The sequence below is a fragment of the Patagioenas fasciata genome, chromosome Z, assembly GCF_037038585.1.
Source record: "Patagioenas fasciata isolate bPatFas1 chromosome Z, bPatFas1.hap1, whole genome shotgun sequence".
Lineage (NCBI taxonomy): Eukaryota > Metazoa > Chordata > Aves > Columbiformes > Columbidae > Patagioenas > Patagioenas fasciata.
In genome coordinates, this window is record NC_092560.1 from 49,275,228 (window position 1) to 49,294,468 (window position 19,241).

At 37.7% G+C, this 19,241-nt stretch overlaps 1 protein-coding gene across 5 annotated transcripts in view; it reads right to left on the bottom strand.

Annotated features, from left to right (window-relative positions):
* The window catches only part of MCC (MCC regulator of WNT signaling pathway), a 209,507-nt gene that overhangs the window by 166,139 nt on the left and 24,127 nt on the right, over nucleotides 1-19,241 (bottom strand). For all 5 annotated transcript variants that reach the window (XM_071802567.1, XM_065860376.2, XM_065860379.2 and 2 more), the window contains one exon: nucleotides 7,684-7,895. In XM_071802567.1, coding sequence (XP_071658668.1) covers nucleotides 7,684-7,895 — 212 coding nt within the window. The remainder of the gene's footprint in view (nucleotides 1-7,683; nucleotides 7,896-19,241) is intronic.

The window sequence follows — 19,241 nt, forward strand, 5'->3', positions numbered from 1 at the left end:
AAAATGATGCCTAGTTTGGACACAAAGGCACAAAAGTCAAGGTTGTCTTGGGCACAAATCTTTTATTAAGAGTAGGCTTTACTGTCCACACCACTAGAATCTTCTTCGTCTTTAGGCCTTCCTACCTACTACAGCTCCAGCTGAAGGAATCATTAGGCTATACTTTTACAGTAATAGCTTTTGTTGGCATGAAAAATAAATTTTAATACCAGTCACATGTAGAACATGGAAAACAAATGGCTGCAAGGGGAGGAAAGGAAGAGACACAGCTCCTGTGGTTTCCTGTAACAGTACGCACTGGTTCCCAAATACAGAACAGATCCTCTGACAAAATAACTTGGAAAAACTGGATCTGTGCATAAGCAACCAAATTCTGACATATCCTACAAAGTGGCTGTATCAATGAATAAATTCCTTGAAATACACAGAATCTAAGTGTTTCTTATCCACACTAGCCTCATGCAGAGGGACTAGAAAGGCATTGCTCTCTCCTGTCAAAAAGATGTGTCCTGAGAGCATGGGATACCTGACGCTTTGAGGCCAAATTTCCATGTCTGTAAGGGAAAGGGTGGGGAAGCTGAAGGAGCAGAGCTTCCCAAACCAAGGAGCAAACAAGCCTATTTTAGAAAAAGAGAAGATTTGGAGAGAGCATGGAAAAGAAAAAGAAGCAGACTTTGCCAGAAAAGGACATAGCAATTTTACTGACATATAAACCATAAAAAGTTTAGAAACTAAATGAGACCTTTGGCAGTTAGTTCTCATTAACAAGGACACCAAACAAATGTACAAACCAACCACGGAATTACCTTTCACAGTACAGTTCTTGATATTGGCCCTGAAAAGATCATTTACCAAAAGAAATACCTGCGTGATTTCAATAAAACTAATTTTTAATTTACAGTTGATGGCTATACATTAAACAATAGAGAAAATTGTTCCTATTTAGGATAGTTATTAAGAGTATACCTTCATTGCCTCAAATCTCTATGAAGTAATTTCTTTCCCAATCCCCTAAAGAAGTATTTTTGCTTTCTTCGGTAACCAGAAATTCTTCCTGTTTTTAAGGAGCCAATTTTTACATCTACATGCACAAGCTTTGTCAAAATAAGACAAAAAGGTAGCTTAAAAGAGTTACTGTACACATACAAGATTTACAACTTTTGGGGAGGGTGAGTGGTATGGATATTAATTTTTACTCCATAAACACACTAACATTACAGTGACTTGTGACTTATATACGTAACATGGACAAGCAGACACCTGTCATCAGTGGATAATTCAACCATACCAGTGTTTTTAAGGAAAGACTGTTGATTACACAGGCACATCCCCTGCCAGTCACACAGCAAAGGATACTAGAAAATTCAGCTGGCTGTCTCACAGCCAGACTGGGAGATGTGGTAGGAAGTATCAGAATAATTGATGTATTGTCAAATGGTCTCGAGTGCTAGAGAAAGGGCCAAGGAGATTAAATTCAGCATTTTGAATTTCAGCGCAGGATGTCATATGTGAATATATGCCAAATACCAAGCATCTCTGTAATATTCTCTTGCTAAAGTACTAAGTACATATTATAATGTTAAGGTACTGCAAGACATCATAGCATGCTCAATAACATGACAGCAGTACAGAATTTACATGCAGATCACTTAATTCACATTTGCATGCATCTCAATGCACAGAAACTGTTATTGTGACTCAGGATGAAACAGCTCATTAATGTTGTTTCAAGTAGTTACCCAGAACCAGCTGCACTACAGTCTGACATAAACACAGTGATAATTATTAAGTGTGGTCTTTTTATACCCAAAAGCTATTTCTATGAATAGGCCACAGTAAGTTAGGTTTGCCTGATTAGGGAGCAGATCCTCTAGGTGTGATAGGAAAAGCTACCTCTCCCCAGATAATGTAATGGTGACTTCTGGAATGCTATCACTCAGTATAAACTATGCCAACTAAAAATAATAGCTTTCTCAAAACAATGGTTCTGTCTGTCATAACATGCAGCTCAATACCCTTAAGGAGGAAAAATTAGCATTCAAGGAGTCTGACTAACAAAGAGGTATCACAGTAAGAATATCCATTTTCAGAGCACATGACACTTCCTAAGACAAAGATATTAAGTTCTCATCTGCTAGTGATCATGCTGAGAAACTAATGCTAATATAGCTACATATTGCTTTGCCATTAATATTTCCAGTATGTCTTCATACTTTATCAACTTTGGAGTTGTGAACCCAACAGAGATGATATCTCCATTAGGCACAGTGAGTCCATGGTCAGAACTAAATTTGGTATAGTCACCTTAATTCTGCTGTGCAGAAAGCATACCATGTCACACAGACGCACAATCAAAACGGTCTGTTCCCAAGATCAACAAAGTCCTTAGTAGCTCCGATCAAGGTACACACACAGGCAAATCAGACAGGAATAGCTGAAGAAGAGCTTATTGCACACTAGTTACAAAGAGATGCATTAAGAACCTTGGTGCATTAGCTTTCTGGTTTGTTCTTGATAGAGACACTCCAAACCCAGCTCCCCTTAAGATGAGAATTAAGTGCAGATTTGGCAAGCTGAGCAATCTGCATCAATGCCCTCCTGCCTAAACACACCTGTCTTGCATTGACAAGATAAAGCAGGATTAGATCTGTTTATCGTTGGCCAGAACAACGAGAGGCTGCAGGAAGCGATGCTGACACCTCTGTAAATATGCCATTCTCTCTAAGAACAACCACATCTGTGGCACTTGCATGGCTGCTTTGAGGAGGAAATAGCAACATGAGCTTCCAAAAGCAAGTTGTGATGAAGAAATCCTACCACACTCTATTCTTAAAAACATAGCTGTGCTCTTCCCCTCTGCAAGTCCATCATACACTCATCAAATTTTTCTGTTTTCAACCAAAAATGCTCTGGCAAGGAAGGTGTAGTCAAAAAAATTCCAATAGAGCAGGAGTGTCTCTGGATGGAAAATCAGAGATTAAAGCGTCCTGTATCACACCAGTCCCTGGACTGGATAGTTTAAAAAAAAAAAAAAGGAGAACATACTGAGGGCCATATTTCAAAAATGTAAGATCTCTGTGCAGAGGCTCTCTCAATAAACCAGAGTTATTTACAGTTAAAATAATAAAGGTATGAGATCATATCATCATGGCAAATAAAACAATTCCAATTCGTTTTACTTATGTAAATGTAGCTACTTGTGACAACAAATACATTCATCTTAAAACAACAATGAATTAAGGCAATAGAAACTAACAGTAAGCACACAGACATACTAGCATTTATATGCACACACTCTACTAAAAGAATAATCAAGTTAATCTAGTCTATTTTAATGACGTGCAAGGAGAATATGAAAAGTGTATTAAACAAATCCAAATTTTACTACTTCAGCTTATTAAACTTCACTGGCATTCTAATGTGAAAATGCCTATCATATGGGGATGCTGCCCCATGCGATGTTTTCAGAGAGCAGCAATACATCAGCTCCTACAATGGAGAGCTGTCCCTCCTGCTAGCACCATGGGGAATGCATCACAATTGCATGGCTGCGTGGGAAGTGAACAGATGAGACACCACATGAGCTATCTGTTTCACTGCAGTTACACGACTATGCACATTAGTGACCCTTGTACAACTTTGAATATTCAAGTACGAAGAAAAAACAACTCAGAAGCATGCACATGCACAAAGAAATCCTATGAAATGCTTGGATTATTTTCTATCCATGAAGAATATTTAAATTATTTACATCCCAATGCAATACAAACTAAACGCATAAATGATTACATTTGGAACATATGCAAGGGTTCCTATCAGAGATATCTGCTGTAGTATTTAACCTAATGGGATGAACACGTACATCAGCAAGTGGTGACAGGTCATGTTAAAGGTTATAGGTTAGTCATAAATACTGGTACCAAGGTGAAAAGACATAAAAAGAAACGTGTTCTTAATATTTAGGTGTAAAAATGTGAATCTGAAAAACACTTAAAAAGTTAAACACCCTATAAGGACTACAGAATAAATTACTGAGGTAAAGTAAAAGCTGTATCTGAACATGTGTTAATAAACCACAACATAGCAAAATGACGTGAAATGAACAGATAAAAACATATGCAATGAGTATGAATGGTTAAATTCAAATAGTACTTTAAAAAAAATTGCATTGCTCCTGTGAAGGAGTAGTAATAATGCTTCAGAGCAGCTATTATGTTTATATGAAGTCCTGTACAGCTGTACCTCACAGGATTTCAAATGCATTAAAAACATTTACTGTATAAAAACTAAGCAAAGTGACAGTGGACTGATGTTCATTTAGCTTTTGCAAATAGAAAACTTAAATGTTAATGGCAGTATGGACACCCTCTGTATTGACTGAGGAGTATAATTTATGCTCTAGAAGTACATCATCACAATAAGGATGTCTTTAGCCTGACTACACAGTTTAAAATCAAAAGGAAGCTGTCAGAAAGAAAAACAAAAAATTAATAACAAGAATTGACACTCCAATAGGGAAAAACACTTCAGGGTGTTGAGAGAAAAGTAATCAGATGAGTCCTAACCAGAAAACACCTAACTGGCCTATGGTCACCCATACAATAGTTACTTTGGTTGACCTCTGAGTATTTACGTATCTACAAAGAAACGTAAAAAAACCCGCTTTTAAGAGTGTGTCCATAAGGCCTGTGTACATGCATTTGGGAGAAGATGCCAGGAACTGTTCATCTGGGAGCGGGATGACACAGAAAGGGTCTGTTCTGCTTTTATGTAAGCATTCTGAAGAAGATAAATCTCTCTGGTTAACTTTAGGATCATTTAGAGTTCCAGAGATAAAAGTCCACACAGAGTCTGTTTTTAAATCTCTGTCCTTCTATTACACAGCTTTACAAAAAGAAGTTTACAATCAGCTCCTGAAGGGAAGAAATGAAGTTTTTTCAAAGCAATCCTGGTTACAGTATAAAGGCATCTGCCCAGCTCCTTGTGTACAACTGAAAAAGCTCCCTGGATTCAACCCATATGAATGTGAAAGCTGAGATTTGTCATTTCTGTGAATGAATGCAAGGGAGCAGTTTGGCTTGTCATTGTGGCAAAAGCAATTACGTAAAACAATCTCAGAAAAGACACAGAGAGGGAAGTACCCATATTAAATCACAGCTCTAAGAAGGCTATGTCTATCTCTTTGAGGAGTCTAAACTTAGACTGCAGTAAGCATGCCCCTCAGTATGAAAAATTGTGTAATGTAAATAGTGAAAAACAAAGTAAATAATTCTCACCATCTTCTCCTATTGCTTTATCTCTCGATTTTAATAAAGCCAAAACAAAAATTTACATATGACCAATGACACCAAAACTCAGCAGGAGTCAAATGAAGATGTTATTGTATCCACCTACATATGAGAGATTGCTGATTCTACTATGGTTTGAAAGAACATAGAATATTTAAAAGCAGAAGTATAACAGATACTTGTCAAAACAAAGATCAGGCCATCTTACACGACAGTAAGCAAGAAGGAAATTCAGAGATGTGAATAAAAAGAAAGCCGTAATACCTTGGGATATTGATTTCTTATGAGCCTTTGGCATTTTTATTGTTAAGATTTCTACATGCTACAGCAATGCAGTAGCCTTCACACTGTACACTTTTTGAACAACGCTGCGTACCTCTGCATTTGCAAATGTACAATATGTTACCAAAGCCCATCATTTCTGAACCATCATCATTAAGAGGCATAGAAAGAGGGCAAACGAGTACATACCCACCTTGAAACCTGAATGAACTCCAGATCCAAAGGACACAGCAACCCACAGTTCCTAACCCAGAAACAAAAGCATGCAAGCCACTCTTTTTGCACAGCTGTATTAGCCTTAAGCAGCTTTACTGAAACTTCTGTTAGTGCACATTCTACATCTTTTAAAATAATCAAATGTGAAACAGCTCATGTCTTTCAAAAATAGTAATCTTTAAGCAAGTCAATGCATGCTACAGAACATGTATAACTGAACAGGAAGTTTTATGTTGATTCATTCACTATCTGCCTTAGACCTAGACTTGCACCTTTTTAATGGATTATTGTGAGAGCAGTTTTCAGTGTGGGGAAGTACTTGTTTTACCATTAGAGTTTGATTTGAGTCCGGCAGTGTTTTCACAGAAGTCAGAGAACACAGAACAGAATTTGAGCTCAGGAAACATTCAAAAAAACAGTGCCTCACAGTTTTCAAGCCTGTTCAATATCCACCTATTAGTAACTACATTTAGATGATGTTTCTTGCCTTGACGATGACAACATTATTCAAGCAGGGTCCCTACTGAAGAAACAAGACACTTACTGTTTCTCTTCTATCTCCAAAGTTTTTATTCTGCTAAAGGAAATATTAGATTGGATGCACATGATTGCTCTTTTACAAATCTACATCTTCTCTCTCAGTTACTTAAAATTAGATTTCCAGAAACCTACTCGAATGAATAAATACAACTGATAAAAGGCCTATAATTTCCCAGGTCTTCCATCTTACCCTCTTTCTAATAATATATGTATGCCTGTTCATTTTCTGCTCTTTCCAGTTTCCAGATGCTTCTGCCTAGTTTTGAAGATCAAAGAGTTTAATGATTTATAATAGCTGATCCCTTACTATCCTTCCTATGGATAATGAGGAGACAGTTCCTTCCTTGAACACTTTTCTCCCTTAGATAAGTTTCAATATCTGCATATTTTTACTCTGCATATGGAAACCTTGGTCCTATAGCAGACCATGTTCAGGAACCTAAATACAACTTAGAAGGCCTTTGAAAACACTTTAAGAATATTTTTCATCATTTTCTTTTCAAATAATGCAGCTTAAAGAAGTTGATTTTCCTCTGTTGCTAGCAATCACTTCCATAAGACATCAAGTCTTGAGCAGGATGTTGGACTAGATAGCCTTCTGAGGTTCTCCTACAGCTTTAATTATCTTATGATACTATGAATTAGGACTCCATTTCATCAGTCAAGTGTGCCAATAAACAGTCATTTTAAAAAAGAGAAACATTTTGCTTTCATTTTAGCACCTTTTACTTCTGCACTTCTCCACTTAAACTCATGCAACTCCTGCAACATAAATCAGAAACATGCTACAAAATGGGTGGTCTATTATAACATGCCTGGCTTAAAATGAAAACATAAATTTTATTCAAATGCACTGATGGGGAAGCAAGAAATAATGCCCTACTCATTCAACAGTTACTTGTATTTTTACAACGGAGAATAGTTCTTGCCTGTAGAAATAAAAAAGCACAGTGCTAGCACACCAAGGGTTCAAAACAATTATCAAACAATTTAGTGGGTAGAAATCATGGGAAGAATTTTTCTGCACAACACTTCTGAACCATCTGACACCATACTTAAAAACTGGTAGGAAGTTTTCAGACGCAACTCTTCTTCTGTTAAACTGTATAAACTAAAAACTTCAGTTTGACTCCTCACAGACTTCTACCCTTTTTGATGAAAATCAGTAATACAAGCTTTGGAAATACTATACACCTATTTAACCACTAAAATCACATTGGTCTTCTGGTAAATGAAAGGCAACAGCAACATGGCGTGAGGGTTCAAAGGTTCTGAGGCTGGAATTACTATGCTGCTTTGGAAAAAAACCAAGAAAATATTTCTACAAAATTTTAAAGCACAGGCAAAATGCACTTACAGTGTTGGCTAGTTCTAAGTAGCTTCCTCCAACAGATCTGCTAAAATTTGAGGTCTGAGCTAGAAGTCTCTGCAGAGCAGCCTGTTGACTCGCATTGCTTCCACCATTCTCCAGTACATTTTGTAGTACAAAATGACTCTGGAGGTCTGGGCTCTGAAGGTCTCTTGCTCCTGAATCATACTCCCAGCTTTCTCTGGCTCCTGATAAGGCACCTAAAATGCAGAAATGGAAAAAAATTATAGTATGGACTGTGTATATAAAGAACACATAGAATCACAGAGTATCTCAGAGACACGTAAGGATCATGAAGTCCCTCCCTGCCCCTCTCAGGACTACTTAAAACTAAACCATATGATTAAGAGCATCATCCAGACGCTCCTCGAACGCTGACAGGCTTTGTGCCATGACCACTTCCCTGGGGACCCTGTTCTAAGTCACGAGCCACCGTCTCGGTGAAGAACCTTTTCCTAATGTCCTATCTGAACTTCCCCTGATGCAGCTTCATTCCATTTCCTCCTGCCCTATTGCTGGTCATCAGAGAGAGATCAGCACCTCTCCTTCCACTGCTCTCCCTGAGGAAGGTGTAGGCTGTGATGAGCTCACCCATCAGCTTTCTCTTCTCCAAAATGAACAAAATGACCTCAGCTGTGCCTTTTAAGTCTTACCGTGATGACATTTCATGATCTTGGTTGCCCTCCTCTGGACTCCCTCCAACAGTTTGATATTCCTCTTATACTGAGGTCCCCAAAACCACACATGGCATTTGAAAGGTGGGGCTGCACCAGGGCAGCGCAGAATGGGACAACCACACCCCTCGATGGCCAGCTATGCTATGCATGATGAACCTCAGGACATGGCTGGCTGCCAGGGCACACTGCTGACACATGAATAAGTCTGCTTATCTTTCCAGAAAGAAAAAACGCAAACAGCTCCACCAGCATTATTCCCCATCTTGAACATGCTGACAACGCCAGAAAAGAAAAACAAAAAAAGCGAAGAAAGTAAAGCATTTTCAACATACAGAAAAAATAAAAGCATTTGCTTACACTATTTAGTATAAAGTAAAAACAGTGTAATTTAAAATAGCTAAGGACCACTGAATGAACGAGTGTCAGTTACTATGTTAGATTGAAGAGTAGCACCGATCAAAGAACAACAGGGAAAAAACATAACTCACCTCTTTTTGCTTACTGAATACCACTTTTTATGTTAGCACTACCTTTGTTATTATCTCAGGATTGCTTATTTCAGTGACACACAATCACAAATTACAAATCCATGCAAGAATATAATCATGTAGCTACTGACAAACAATGAATGCTTGAGAGAAAGTTTCTGTATCATGAAGCTGTGTCATTGCTTTTTCTCCATATGTGATTCTTCCAGTTTCCTACAGGCAGAGATGGGCTTAAATCCCAAAACAAATTTTAAAAACTGTTCGTATTTTATCCCCGTTTCATCCCTAGATGTTTCTTTCTTCTTCCCATACAACTGTCTCACTCCTTTCAAAATCTTGTTATGTTTTAGAGTCAACAATTTCCTATGGCAAAACATTCCACAGTAGACACGAGATTATTTAATAACCCTGGGCAGCACTGTAAAATTTCCTATGTAGCATAATGAGACTAAAAGCAATTAAGTGACTTGTCCAAGCACACATTCCAAGTTAATAGAAAAGTTGGAGCAGCACTACAGACTACAGCAAAACTCTACATCCACCGTATAATCATCAAACCATAAGTAATTGTCTGTAATGCCGCTCTATTAGTTTGAAAGCTTTTCCTTTTTATGAGCTTGGTCCCTCTCTCAAATAGTCATTAGCATTCTAAGTGGGTGTTTGCTAATCAGTGGTTATTACTTGTACTGTACAACACCAGGGAGAAACAATAAACTATATAATGAACTATTAGGAGAATGCCTCCCCCTTGCCAAGAAAGTCCAAGCTGCAAAGTGCAAATAGAGAAGCAGCCAGAAGGGAAGTAAGATGGCAACTAATCTGCAGCTTTAGGTCAATATCCTAACACCCTGTAAAGGAGTTATGCATAACAAACTGACGTAAGAAACCCAGATGTGGTTTCCCTGCCTTACTCTAAGGAGAATATGCTATTCTTTGAACATGTAAGCAGAAAATAAAACAAAAAAGTGTTACAGTTTATACCAATAAAATTACCATGATTCATTACCACAGTTCCAGGTAAAAATTAAAGATTGATTCAATTATGTTTACACCAAGAGCACGCAACACCTTACTTAATCTAACTACATGCTGCAAGCTGTCCAACAGCATTGAGCTAGGACGGTTCCAGACAGACACCAGCGGTATTTTACATAGTGACAACACACAAGGTTAGGAATCTCTGCCCTCTTATGGCCACAGCCTACTGTGCAGCAAAAAAACCAGCAGCCCACAGAGCTGAAGGAGCAGAAATGTCTCAGAAGCCTGAGGGGAACAGGGGATAGTTCTGTCATCTCCCACGTTTGACAAGGGAAACAGCTCTGCCTGCACAACCATAGCCACAGAATTAAGAGAGGTGGTTATATAATCCTCTTTCTACAGAGCTAAACATGACACATATTTCAACAGAGCACATCCGCTAAATTTCCTTTACTCAAATGACATTGTCCTGCAAAAGGGCTTTCACATTCATTCAATTAACAACAGTAGCTTTGTTGAAGACCTAGATGGCCTTCATAGATTGTACCGTCTGCTAGCAAATGGGAAGTGCTAACAACACTCAGCTTGCTCAGAAGTCACCTGTCAATCATAGGTGGATCCAGGAAAGATTGCTTTATGACTGCATTGTGACTGTATTTTTAACCCAAGTTTTCTTCAAACTTCACCTATGTACTCCTAATTAAACAAAAACAAAGTAAAACAAAAGGCAAGAGGAGATGACTGTTACAATGCAGGGCATTTCCAGTATTTTATGTTGGGCTTCACCTTAGTCTCTAAATTTGCCCACTTTATTCCCCAATAGATTCCAAAACTGGCTGTTAAGATGCTGTCCTGCTGGGTCACACACCTTTTAAGTCCCAGCTCTGCAGGGAAACTCCGCAGTTCTCAGAACTGAGATTTCAGTTATAACTGAAAATTAAATTGGGAATTAACATGCAACTCTTACTCTTACAGTAGTAAACAGAAAAAAAGTATCATTAGAGCTGATATCTGACTTGATAACTAGGAATCTATAGTTCCTAAATCTGTGTTTAAGAACTAATCCTCACGTAACTACAGACATATCCTATAGCAGTTTTCCCTGTTGCTCTACACTTAAAATCACATGAAACACGAAATTTACATATTAAATGAACAAAAATTATTAGCATCAAAATACCCAGGCAATAAGTATGCTGGAAAAAAACCTATACTACTACAATTATTAAGCAGAAAAAGGAAAAAAATTAGTTGTACGATATTTGTATCAGCCAAGTATTGTAAGAGCGTATCATTGGTTTCAAATTTCAGAAGCAATGTTTCAATTCCAGAGTAAGACAGTTAAATCAATCCCTTTTGGACTGAATGTATACATCAGACTTCTCTAAAAGCACAGTATGAAAGCTTCTGATTCTCAATAAGCGTCTACACAAACATTCTTCCTAGTACTACTAGCACTTCCCTGTCTTGACCTTTAATTAATTCTGGGTGCAATTCATGGTACTCAATACCTAACAGGAACCTATTGTTTCTAGTCTTGTATAGAGTAGATGAGTAGATCAGCGAAGTATATGTGCATCCATTAGCAGCAGTCAGGTCAATCACAACAGAGCAACCTAAATCTTGTCTGAAATATTTATTTAAAGAGTTTGGCTTTTGCCAGGTTTTCCTGTTAATTTGGTTAATCACAGCTGTTACTTATTTCCTTACAATTTACAATTATTTAAACTTTGACATGTGACATTAAAGAAAAACAAAGGACAGTTTACTTTGATGACACATACAAGATTTCATAATTCCAGTTGGTGAATTGTCCCAAAGTAACTTTAATCAATTTCCTTGACAAATATCACTATGATAGGATACCTTCCCCATTTGCATTGAGACTTCTTGCTAGCTCAATCTTACCACCTGCAAAGTTCTCAGTAAGAGCACAGTGTCTGTGTCCTGGTACAGGTGTCAGCCCATCATGCTGATGTGAAAGAAAATGGCATTTCATCTTCTCTACTAACTTCTCTGCTTAGAAGCCTTGAATTCTGCAGCAGGGAAGCAAGTGCCTACCGTAACTACAAGCCTACCCAAAGCCAAGCTTTTTGGTTTTGCAAAGGTTAGCTTTACCAGCCCATGCTGACAGACCAAGCATTACGTGATTTCATCTTTGCTCATAGAACAGGAAAGACAACCCACCAAGATGGTAGGGTGCTGAAGATGTATTAGTTGCTGGAAGAATATGGGGTATCAGGAAAAGAGAGGTATTGTAAGATCAGCCCTGTATCAGCTTCTTGAACGAGCCAGACTTATGAAGCATGGCAAACATGAAGACAATCGGCAACATATGACACCAAGAGCCCAACCAGCCTCTAGGTCACACAGCTACACCTCACTCAGTGAGGAGGGTCTTAACAGCAGACACCTAAAATCCAGTCACTGTTTTTCATAAGGTATCAGTGACATTTAGTTACTTACTCGAGAAACTCTGACATGTAACACAGAATATAAGTTGTATGTGCACTGGGCATAGCTTGCAGCTTCTAGGAGAAATTTTATTCTAGAATATGATGATTTTGCTGCTGTGTGGCTGGGAGTTAACTCCTCTCAGTTCAGTGTTTCAATCATCCATGATATTGCAATCAGAAGTTGCATAATTATTTTAAAATATTTTCTTCATTATTTATTACACGTATACAATTCCTGGAGATATCGTTCATCTGATTCTACCATGGCATTTCACACACTGGAACACTCAACAGGCATAAATGGGTTACAGTTTAGGCAACCAGTGACTTTGCAGCTTTTCAAGTTGAGCCAGACAGGTCCTCTTTTTTCCATTTTGTTCAATATTCAAAATTCAGATTCTGACTGACCAGAGACAGAATCCTTCTGTATTCCAAAAGCATTATCTTACCAGAAAAAATGGCTATTTTTCAGCATTCAGGCTAATATTTCATTCCACAGTTAAAATTTGAAAACCTGTGAGAGTGAGAATTGCTGGTTCCTACTCTTTTATTCAATAAAAGCAACAGAGATTTGCGAAAAGCACTAGTCGTTTGAAAGCTCCCCCCTGGCTTCAGTAATAATGATTTTTGTGGTAGGACCACCAGTGAATGAAGTGAAAACCATATAAAATTAATGAAGAATGGTCTTTTTCCATTCATTAGTCAGTTGAACAAGATGTCAAGGAGTAGGCCTAGCTATAAAAAACGGGAGGCATGGCAGGAAACCAAGAAGAATGGGGAGTAGGTCTTTGGACATTCAGACATTTAACTCCTATAAGCTGATGGAAAAATTGCACAGGCCAAATGCACTTTAAAGAAAATTCACACATTGAAGAGAGTTGAAATTGCTCAAGCAACATATGAAGCACAGTAAATCAAAACTGAAAAGAAGCTATGTTCCAAAAAGGGATGAACTTTATATTAAGCCAACCTGATTAGAAAAGTGAAAATTCAGTCATATTTGGAGCTTATTGGAACTATTTCCATTGTTTCCTACATAACATCATGTGTGTCCATAACACCAATGTTCTTCATAACACATTAAAAACCAAGTGTTTTCTGTCACATCCTGCTGCCCGGGGTGTTTTTTGACCAGGAGACTTGCAGGAAACTAAAGAGAAAGTTGGTACAGATTTTTTGTTCACGAAAACCTTCTGTTAGAACTGTTTATGTCTGCAATGGAACCTACTTAAAAGCCACAAGACAACCACAAACACTTTATGCGAGTCAGTGAACTATTCCCATATAGGAATCAAAGACCAAAGGCTCCAGCTTCACTGCACGTGGTTACCACCTAGTACATGTCCTAAGTCTGTCAGCTAGAGTAACTCTTTCCTGTTTACCAGGAAACACGCTCTAAAACCTACTTAATCTTTTGCATCGGATGACAAAACAATATGAATGACAGCATGGCAAAAGAGAGATGACAATAGCGGCCTCTCCCATCCACAGGCGGGTGAGCCTGTTCATTTAAAAATACAAAAAACTTCCTTCTAAATATCTATTACAAGTTCTAGGAGAATGCAGAGGCATAATTTTTAAATACATGCTCAGCTCGGCATTCAGTCCTAAAGAAAATTCTCATCAGAATTTTTCTGAACTCTCCTCCAGTGACCTAGAAGGAAATAACTTGCTATAGGAGAAGCAGTAATGAGAGATGATCTCTAGAACAAGGTTCTGTGGGATCACTATCTATGTCTTGTTCCTCCCACCACACCTTTATCTGGTTTGATGAACGCTGCACAGAAGATACCCCGTTAGGCTATGTTATTTCAGTCCTCCTCTCCTTAGGATTGCAAGTGAGGACAGCAAGCTCCCAGTGAAGGAAGCCACACCATGCCCCACCCTGACTGAGGCAACTTACTTCATGGGAGAAATCTGTTTCATGAAACAGATCTCAGGAGAAAGTTGAACCAAATCAATCATTTTTGCTCTAAAAATAAAAGCCTTGGACTTCTCAGAAAAACGCATCTGACACCTTTGATAATTTTTGTCTAGATTTAGAGTTTTCTAAATTCCTCAAAGAACAAAAAGCTCCAGAACACTTTGATATTACGCCAAGACAAGCAAGTATACTTTGAAAGAGTATAAACAGCATTTTATATGCTTTTACTAGTACTAGAAACATACAATACAACGTACATGCATTATAGAGATCACAAAAATACACATCACTATTTAACAAATGACCTAATAGAGCATAACCTATTTGCCATAGAAATATGGCAAAGAACAAATCAAAAAAGTACCCAAAATTTGACTGAAAGAGTAAAGTAATTTCTGTTTGAGAACATATGACACTAATACTCACAATACACAGGAATTGTCTTACAGACTTAACTGAGTAAAATAGACCTTCTCCTGTTATGTTTCATAGTGGCCACTGGAGGCTCATGTAGGTGTGTAAGTGTAGCATGTACAGCAAGTGCAGTCAGCTCACACCTTGCCTCCCATTTCCCTGAGCTACAGTTACAACATTTTCACATCCTGCTGGTATGTTTCTTCAAATCATCACAAAGCCTCACCTGTATTTCAGGTTCACTGAAGTATCCTCGTATTTGTACATTCAGAATTCAGGAATTCTGGAATTTTGTGCTGCTGAACTCACTACAGGGTACAAATACATAGTAAATCTGGGAGATTCTTGAATGCACCTTTAAAGAAATTAGAACAGTTTGAAACTTAACGAGTACTCTCGTTAACTAAAGTAACGCTAGCATCTCTTTTTTTGGTTTTTGGGTTGTTTTTTTTTTTTAACACTCAATGACATATTCCTCTAAGTAGATTTTTACCAAGTATAAAAACTACCTAAAATCATAAGAAATAAACTGAATGCCCACATGAAAATTAGAACACATAAAAGAATGAGCTTGCCAAGAATAAAACCATGAAGTAGACAATCAAAGTTTGTATCAGCTAACTCATTCTTTATAAAGTCTTGAGAAAGTAAGACATTTAGTGATATGTCTAGTGAAAAAGTTTATCTCATTACAATTTTCCAGTCATACAAAACAGCTTTGTGGACGAAGGACCCAGGACATGCATACTAACAAATATTTGTGGAATTTCAGCCAAATGACCTTCATCGAATTTATTTCAATTACTGTAGAAACGCAAATCTGTAAAATATTGTGGTTTCAGTACTTCCCACTAGACTGGCATTGGCCATATAGGAAATTATGAAATAGAAAACAAAAAAAAACACAGTATCCATGACACCCTCATATACCTGTCCTTGAATCTGGAATAATTTAAGATTATCTTTGAGATATGACAACCATTTTGTCTATTCAGACACAACAAATAGATAATGGGAATGATTTATCAACAGTCTGGAAATCAAAGTCTCCCAGAAACCAAGGTGTTGTTTAATTACCAAACTGAATTTTGCCAGAACACTTAAGTCTAAAATCTGCATTGCACTTAGGAATTCAATCTAATGTTTATTTTGAGGTTTATAGTCAGAGAGACAGGAATACATTTTTTTTTCCCTGGAAATTAATTATGTCAGTAAAAAGAGGTGTATACAGTAATAGGAAAAAGGGCGCATAAACCTGATATCGTACTGAGGCTAGATGAAGTTCCAACACAGCTTTCAAGCACAGTATTTGTACTGTATACACTGTATTTTTTTAAAGTTATTTTCTTTCACATGGCAATTTTTTCTATATGTAAACAATCACCTTCCTTCCCCAGATTATCTTCCACTCACAACAATATCAATTTGGATCTGACTTCAATTCATGTGTACCAAAACAAACACAGAAAACATCCTGCATTTGTTGTCTGTCATTGTCATTTTGTTGCTCACTGTTTTATGAACCATAATATGTTAGATCTACACTGGCTCTATTAGAAGTGGGCAGGCTGAAGAGCATATCACCATGTAAGTCAGAAGAGCCTAAGCAGAAATTTCCTGAGAGGGCACCTTTGTTTTACAAAAGCTTGAGAGTGGGATGTGCTCATCCCCAAGTCAAATGACACATGGCTTCTGTGAAAATCCCGGCCGCACCCTCCTGGTTTCTCAAGCTTATCACAGTTTGTGTAGAGAACATAAACTAGAGCAAAGTGATGAAGTGATGCTGTAAGCCAGTTCCACACTTCATGTGTCAAGTCACAGCTCCATGTATTGCTACTGCAGTTGACCAAGAAGCCTGCACAGCACTGGCTGTGCAGTAACATTACTCTGGACCAAGCCACAGCTGTGATGCTCTGCAGAGCTACATGGTGGCCGAGGACCAGCCTCCAGCTCCAGCTCCATGCTTCTGTTGGGGCCAACCATTCTATCAACTCTAGGTAGCAGCAGCTATCAAGAAGTGCAGCTTCCTGCGTTGCCCCCATAGGCATGCTCTGTCCCCCAGTTTGTCTGTATTCCCCCTTCCCTCCAATTTTTTAAGCTATCTGCAACAAAAAAGTAAACTGCTACTCCTGGCGACAGGACATGGCAAATGCTAAAAAACAGCATGGGTTCAAAGACTCAGTTCTGTAAGACAGTATTACGGATGGTGGGAGGCAACATATGTGTGAACAAGTGCAACCATCTCTAGACCAAAGTCCTGAACTGAAATTTAATAGGGAAGCATCATTACATGCTCACCCAATTCCTATTGTCTTCTCTAACCATGCCTTTTTCACTACTCCAAGAGACAGGATACCATTTCAGAATAATATCTGGTATAACGCAGATTAGCTGTTCTAACATTTTACAAATATTCAAACCAAAAGAAAGCCTCAGTCAAGTCTGTTGCCCTATCAGACACCAGAGAACCCATTCTGTAGGGATGACTTCCACCCTTTGTAGATTCACTGGTGTCTAACGTATACCATATATTGCAGTTTTAATAAGATGAGTCAGCTGTCAATTACAAATCCCTTGGAAATCCAGGTTTGTTTGTTCTGCTGCTCAGAGAATGTAGTACTCTATGCTTCTAAAGACAAACAAACAATTACCTATATTCTGCTGCTTTGCACAAAGATGGCAGGCAGTATCAAAAGAATATTTAAAAGTAATAAACCACTTACAGTTAACATAATTTCATATGTAGTCGAATTCGGAATAGTGGATATTCACAGCTTTTCCAGTCAAACAAATCTAAGGTGCAGCTTCGCTTGTAAGTCTCACGAAAATCTGCACCCCACCTTTGAGTCCATATGAACCCTATAGTTTTTAATTACATATAACATCAATAAGTTTGATCTTGCCATTAGTTTCTTGAAGCCAATTTATTTGCAGTAAGATCAAACATGGAATTAATGAAAAGCAAAAGCAATGATTTTTCAGCCCCAACTGGCCTGCCTCTGATGTTTACCCGCTACTGCTATTTGAGGTTGAATTTCTACCACTCCTTTGATTAATTCTCAGGCTTGATCCACCATCTAAATAAATCATCACATTAAAATTTCAAGTGAATTCTTTTCAGTAAAGGGAACGAGGGAGTTCACTATGAATTAATTACTCCTAACCTACAGCCAAAAATTACCTATGACTCTGGTACTCATAACTATTTACCTAGATTGTGAAATCACATCAGTAAGAACATGCAGCTTTCAGTTGGACAGGAGACCATATGCCTGTCTAAAGAAAGAATTTATTAATAAGCAGAACCATTTCTTGTTCATCTTCAAAAATGATGGGTACTAGAAACAGAGTACTCTTTATCATGGAGGAAACAATGGCAATTTGCTAATTACCCGTAAAGAGCTAGACAAATCTATATGACATATAAGTAATTCTAATTCTACCTTTTACATAAGACATATAAAACTACGTAACCCTGAAAACCCGACAGAAGCCACAACTGTTCAGACAACTTCCTGCCTTGAAGTGTAGTTCTGCTGTATTACAGCCTCTCATTCACCAAGCGATCCCCTTCCATCACTCACTAGATGATTCACACAGATTTACTGTACACATCATGGCTTTCAGTCTCCCTAACTAGAAACAGGACCCACAGATTTGATCAGTAACTAACATTCTTTCTGAAATTATATATTAAAGTGTCAGGTGGCATATGGTCATTGCAAGACTCCAGCAACACTTTCAAAAGTTATTTTATTCATTTTTATTAGATTTTAAACAATGTCAGAATAGTATTAACAGAGTTCACATTCCATTAATGGTTATTACTTGCAAATTATTGTTAAAGCTCCCATTGACATTAATGCTGTAAAGAACTACAACACATTTTAATAGTCTTGAGCTGTGGATATCCAAGCAGCAAAAAGCATCATTCTAACAACCTGGAAAATGTCCTTTTTCATGCATTTGAATAAAGGATTAAACTTTTAAATGTATACACTCATTTCATTGTCAAGATGGTAGATGGGGATGCAGTTTTGGCTTACTGAGTACACATTTGACTGGGTATTAGTAAAACTGAGTCCTGTGCCTTGAATAAAACAGTCAACCAGTTTTCTTATATCTGCATCCCACCTGGAAACACTGGAACAGACACATTTGTTGGGCAAAGTATGGCAAAATTATTAGAACAATTTATCAGTGATAAAAATGATGGGTAAGACAAAATTCATTAGTCATTTAGATGTAATTATTTCTTAGAACCTTTTTTGCTAGCAAAAAATATACGTAGCAAAGATAATATTTTATTTAGATATATGCATATGTTTTTGTTAAGACATTGTGGACATCTACAAGAAAAGCCTGCACAAAATGCTGCCTGATCTATAACCTCTGTGCAATTATATACAAACTTGCATTGTAAGAACATCCATGACAGAGGCTTTCAAGATAACATCTTTCAAGAATTATCAGCAGCTCACACATTATGTAGAAATTAGTTTTGAAAAAAGCCCTGTATCTAGCTTTGAAAATGATTTTTATTAAAACCAGTGTTCCCTGTCCAAGAAAAAGATACACAAAAAAAGAACATCCACCAAGTTTACATGTT